We start from the raw sequence: 6,000 nt of genomic DNA, 5'->3' as shown, positions 1-6,000 counted from the left end.
GATGGAAAGAGGGGAGGCTGAGGTCTGTGGAGCCACACTGGCCTCCTTCTTTGCAACATGGGAGCCTGTGAAGACCTTCGGCAACATCTTACTGTGATGCTGGGTTTTCACTTTTTTCCGTTCCCCCTCTCAACCTCCTGGCCCACATGCATGCCGCTTCTCTGACTCCAGGAGGCTCTAGTCAAGTGGCCCTACGAACCATGCTTCAGGTTCTTCCTCTGCAGAACAGAGTGAATAACGGAGCCCTCCAGGGAGGTGGCGGGGGAGGGAGCCAGGTGATTCCCAGCAGTGGGCAGACAGCGGGCGCTCAGTGAACACGCGGAATAAATGACCGGCGCGTCGCAGCGCCTGACTCAGTGAGTTCAAGCGGCCACATCGTACGGAACGAACTGTCCCCATCTTACAGGTGGGACACTGAGTTTGGGGAAGGCTAGGAGTTGGGCGCTCCTGGGTGTGAGTCGGGGTCGGGGCGCGCACGCTACGTCTCGGGCCCGGGGGCGCGCACGCCAAGCGGCCCTGCCGGGGGCGGGGCCGGGGGCGGGGCCGGAGGAGGGGCGGCGCGGGGTCCCGGCAGCGGCGGCGGCGGCGGCGGCGGTGGCCGACTCGCCAGTCCCGGCAGGAGCGGGTCAGAGGCGCAGCCCGAGCCCGCCATGGAGCAGCCCAGGAAGGCGGTGGTGGTGACGGGTACGCTGATGGCGGCCGCGGTGACAGTGACCGCGGGCAGGGGCGGGTGGGGCGGCTCCAGAGCCGGCGGGGTAGTCAGGGGCGCGGTGGCCCGGGAGGGGGCAGGTGCTAGAAGTCGTCCCAGGTTTGGAAGATGTCATCGCCCAGTTCAGTCCGCGCAACACGTAGAAAGTGGAGAAGGGGCGCCCCTATAGTCCTACTGTCAGGGGTCGGGGCAAACAGGGCTGTCGGGGGTCCGGTCAAGTGCCCAGCGCAGGACAGGCCCCTCTGGCGTCCTTCCTTCCCCGGGTGAAGACAGTGGTCCTCTGGGCACCTGTCTGTTCTGTTTAACCGGCCGGTGGGCAGGACTGGACTTCTCCCTGCCCCTCCCGAGATCGGGCCTGTCCCCACCCACGGCCCCAGGGGACAAAGGCCGATTTGCGGGCAGGAAGTGCCCCAGTGACAAATGAACCTTCTGCCAGCCACTGCACCCCCAGCCCTGTGCTAAGGGGGGCTGTTCTCCCGAGGCAAGAGCAGGTGGAGGTCGGGGAACCTCGGGTGGCCGGCCGGTCTCCTGTTGTCCCTAGGACAGTGTGGGTCAAAAATCTCCCCCCCCACCCCCGCCCCGGGGCTGTTTATGGGTGAGCCCGTCCCCACTGTCACCAACTCCCTGAAACTAACTGTTCCTCATCGACAAGACTCCGCCTCAGGGCCACGTGGGCATCAACTTCCGCCGGGGCCTCTGGTTGGGGGGTCATTTTGACCCGCTGTCTGGAGGGGTCAGAGTGGGAGATCCAGCTAAGGTTCACACAAGTGTTTTGTAGCCTCGGGAGTGTGAGGCTGATCCTGGAATTCCCAGGAAGGTGGAAGAAGGCACTCACTTAACAGGTGTGTGTAATTGGGGGGAGAGTTGCTGCCGTCCCCCCACCCCCCAGCCCTCCTGTATCTGGTTATTTGTTCCCCCAGTGCTGGACTCCTCAGGCAGCCACTGGACTGGCCATTTTCCTTGCATGAATTCATTACCTCTGTGCCATCTCCATTTTGCACAGGGGAAACTGAGGCTTACAGAGGTCACCCTGTTTGTAGGTGGCGGAGCTGGGACTCAGTCTATGCAGGAAAAGAGAAGGGGTGGAGAGGTCCTCCCCGCACTGGCCCTCCCAGGGCCATGCCACCACGTGGGACTCTCTGTCCAGCTGGAGTGACCCACACTTCCAGGGCAGCCTTTCTTGGAGATGTTCATGTCTTGGCAGGATGACAGGGTGATTAGAATAGAAGAGCTGTGGACTCTCATGGGTCTGGTTTCAAATCCCAGCTCTTCAGCCTTCTCGCTGTGTGACCCTGGGCAGCAGTTTTCACCTGTTTGTGCCTTAGTCCTGCTCCTGTAAAAGGGGTCCAGGAGACAGCCTTGCCTGAAGGGGGTTCAGTGAGGCTGAAGGCCAGAGTGCATGCAGAACACTTAGCACATCCTCAGACACTCTCTTGGTTTGTAAGTGGGGCCTGGAATTCGAGCAAGTGGGGAGGAGGGTGGCAGGATGGTATCTGGACAGCCTGGCCCGGTAGGCACCCACATGTATCCCTTAAGGGCCATTTCTCACTTCGTGGAGATTCACGGAGCACAGAGACCCTGCACAAAGACAGTGATAAAATAATTATAGACGGGGTCAGGGATAGTGGAGAAAATTGAGAGGGGGGAAAAGGCCGGCCCTTTCTGGGGCAAAAGGAGGCCACTGGCCCCTTGCCAGGCACGAGGGTCAGGTGAAGGTGAAGACAAGAAAGGACAGTTAAAAGCAGTTAAGAGCAGAGAAGTGGGGGGGGGCAGAGGGGCTCTGCACCCTAAAACGCGGGACCAGGCCCCCGACATTGTCCCCCATGGCAGCTGCTCCCAAGTTCCCTGTTCTGTTCTGCCAGGCGGAGGCAGCAGCCCAACCCTGGGCAGGCTGGAAAAGGTCACTGGGTGGTGATATGCTGCTTTTACTGTTTGCTTTTTCAGGATTTGGCCCTTTTGGAGAACACACCGTGAATGCCAGCTGGATTGCAGTCCAGGTAACTCAGATGTGGAGGGTAGGAATCAGACTCAGGGCTGGGCTCCCCCTGGAAATAGATGGCACCAAAGAGAGGAAGGAATCTACGAAGAGAACGGCTCCCTTGAAGCTTCCCGCAAAACATTTAAGTCTGATACCCCCATCTTTCCAAACGGTGACCGGTGCAACTTATACTCGTTGGGTTGCTCTGCACCAAGCACTCCGGATTTCTCTCACGACCTTTGCCTGGTTGGATATATTCATTCTTGTGCCCATGTTACTGACTAGGCAACTGAGGCCCAGAGAGAGTTATCTGAGGTCATACAGCCAGGAAACGGGAGTGGCAGTGACTCAAAAGTGCCCCGTGCCCCCGCCAGGTTTGGGGGGACCAGGCAGGGATGTTGGGGGATGTATTAACCTGTAGAGAGGGTATAGTGACCCTCACTCTTGCTTCCCAGCAGATGGGGGAGGAGAAAGCTGCATATTGGGGGTGGGGGTGTCTTTCCCACTGTCCTGGGCAGGTTGTCAGCCTGCAAGCCTTCCACTTTCTTTGTCAGATGGGGCATTTGGAGAGACAGACGGGAACAATGGGGAGAGAGAAAGAGAGAAACGTTTTCTCCTTATATAAATCAGATCTGTAGAGACTGGAGCCAAACTCATGTTAACCCTAGCCCATTAGCTGCTTGATTTAAAGCTTTTCACTCCAGAGCCCTGAATTTGGAGAAAAATCCAAGTTGAAACCTCAGTGTGTCCACTCCTAGTTTTGGGGGACCCCCGCCTTTTATATCAGCCCTAGGAGAGACCTCAACATCTTGGCTACTTTCCTTTTTTTAATAAAGTATTTTGCCCCACTTTTTGAGTAGAACAGAGTGATGGGGACCCCAGGACCCTGCAGATGGGAGCGTGTCCGAGGCTCTGCTCGTTGCACCCGCTCCCTGGAGCCCCAGACAAAAAGGAAACAGCGTGTTTCTGAAGACGTTGTGTGTCTGGCTTTGTGCGAGTTTCAGACAGGAGCCTTCACGGGGCTGAGTGGACACAAAGCCGTGTGTCTGAATTCCTGGGCCCCAGACACTACGATCTGCATCTAAATAGGAGAAAAATCAATTAAACAATCTTTGGAAATCCCTCTGAGCTTTGGGATGCGGATGGTGGAGGATGGCAGCTTTTTCATCCTGCTGCTGGAGGGGAAATGCCCCTTGCATTTGGGTCGCCCATCTTGCCAGACCTTGCCTCTGTTAGACTTTCCATTTCCTTCCTCAAGCTTATGAAACAAGAAGAGAGGATTCTCTACCATTCCATGGGTCGAAAAAGACACCAACCTTCCCAGATGTGATTGTTCCCCCTTTAAAACCAAAACCAAAACACTGGAATTGCGCATACATACTCTGAGTGAGTGCCCATCAGTGTAGCTCCACGAAATTTTACACCTGTGCACCTACACGCCACCTGTGTCTGGATCAAGATCTAGAACATTCCCAACCCCTTTCTCATCACAGAAGCTCCTTGTGTCCCTTCATAGCTATTTTGCCCCAGGTGTAAACATCTCTGCTGACTTTTTCTTTTTTTTTTCTGCCACTGTGGGTGTCGCCTGTTCTAGAACTTGGCGTCAGTGGAGTTGCGCCTGGGTCCAGTGCCTTTGGTGCAGCGCAGTGTCTGAGGGATCCGTCTGTGGGGTTGCTGGGAGCTGTCCTTGGTGTGTTTTAGTTGACCTGGATAAGACAGACTTGGCAATGAAAAGGTGCCCCGTTGCATGCGTCCAATCTATCCCGCACGAAAATATGGCTCAGAGTGTTCTTGGTGTGATCCAGACATGAGTTTATTTTTTTATTTTTTATTTTTTAGATTTTGTTTATTTATTTGACAGAGAGAGAGAGAGACAGCCAGCGAGAGAGGGAACACAAGCAGAGGGAGTGGGAGAAGAAGAAGCAGGCTCCCAGTGGAGCAGGGAGCCCGATGTGGGGCTTGATCCCAGGACCCTGGGATCACACCCTGAGCCAAAGGCAGACGCTTAATGACTGAGCCACCCAGGCGCCCCCAGACATGAGTTTAGGTGACAGTTCATGTTGATCACCTCAAGCTGAAGATGGGAGTTTCGTTACCCATAGTGAGCAGCAGTTAGCTTCCTGTCCCCATGGGTTTTTCAGAATCCCGAACTGTCACCTGTAGAAGGAACCCCTCTTCTCTCAGGGACCAGCTAACTTCACTTGTCTCTCCCCTTCTCTGTCTCCTCGTCTCTGTCTCTGTCAGCCTCCCTCTGGTCTCTCCCTCTCTCCCCTTATGTCTCCATATCTCTCTCCGTCTCTCTGTCTCTCTCTTTCAGTTTCGTTTGGCCTTTCTGTGGATCTCTCTCCGTCTCCTTCTTTTCCTGTCTCTCTCCCCTTATGTCTCCATCTCTGTCTCCATCTATCTGTCTGTGTCTCTGTCTTTCACTCTCTCCTCTCTCCCCCTGCTGCCCCCCCCCCCCCCCCCCGCACCTCCTCTGTCCCTCTCTCATCTGACCTTCCTTCTTCATGCCTTGGGTGAACTTGTGCTCTAGTGGAGAATGAACTGTTTCCCACCAGCCACATGGGGGAGGTGGGAGTGCGGGGGACAGAGGGCACCCCCTTTTCATCATTCCCCAGCATGACACTACCCCTAAGCACCTCCCAAAGGACGGACTGCATTTTTGGAGTGTCCTGTCTCCCCCAGGTCTAGGGTGGTGGACGTGGGACACTGCCTGCAGGTCTCTCTCTTCCTAGGAGGCTCAGGTGGGTGTCAAGGGCCGGGACCCCCTTGGCTTGGGGCCGTCTGGAGTGTTCCCTGCCCAAGCGCAGCGAGGAGGAGCTGGGTCACAGGTCCTCGTGACATCACGGGACAATTACTGCCACAGTGAGTCTAGACAGACCTGCTAAGGATATTAACCAGGGAACAAAGGGGGTCTTTGTTGTGGGGTCAAGGGAATCGGTCAGATGTGGCCTCGCGGCGGGGTCTTGTCAGGTAGACTGGGGTGTAGACAATGCGCCCGTCTGGGGCGCGTGAGCCCTGTTTCTTTCACGGTGTGTGCTTGGCGGCTGCGCTCGCTGCAGTGTCGTGGGACTTGGGGGATGCTGCCACTCCCCTCCTCCCCCAGGAGAACTGCCCAGCTCTGTTGGAACAGAAAGTGTCCAGAGGCAAGAGTTTAGCCAGATTACAGGCCACCCACTTCTGATAACTTCAGCTGAACTTTATAGCTTGCTCCTTCCCCTCCCTTGCCTTGTTTAAAATTGGGATGTAATTTGCATAAAGTGACACGTACAGATCTTCAGTACCCCTATCATTTCAGTGAAGAGTATTTAAA

At 56.0% G+C, this 6,000-nt stretch overlaps 1 protein-coding gene across 3 annotated transcripts in view; it reads left to right on the top strand.

Annotated features, from left to right (window-relative positions):
• The first annotated feature begins 562 nt into the window (after window positions 1–562).
• The window catches only part of PGPEP1 (pyroglutamyl-peptidase I), a 29,357-nt gene continuing 23,919 nt past the window's right edge, over window positions 563–6,000 (top strand). Inside the window, exons 1-2 of one of the 3 annotated variants that reach the window (XM_026500532.4) lie at window positions 563–684; window positions 2,654–2,706. In XM_026500532.4, coding sequence (XP_026356317.1) covers window positions 651–684; window positions 2,654–2,706 — 87 coding nt within the window. In that variant the 5' untranslated portion in view covers window positions 563–650. Of the gene's footprint in view, window positions 685–2,653; window positions 2,707–5,422; window positions 5,553–6,000 lie in introns of those variants that run through there. The other 2 variants (XM_026500533.4, XM_044384773.3) reach the window with 2 other exon arrangements.

Source organism: Ursus arctos, unplaced genomic scaffold, assembly GCF_023065955.2.
Source record: "Ursus arctos isolate Adak ecotype North America unplaced genomic scaffold, UrsArc2.0 scaffold_126, whole genome shotgun sequence".
NCBI classification, from domain to species: Eukaryota; Metazoa; Chordata; class Mammalia; order Carnivora; family Ursidae; genus Ursus; species Ursus arctos.
This window is presented reverse-complemented; position numbering and strand designations above follow the sequence as displayed.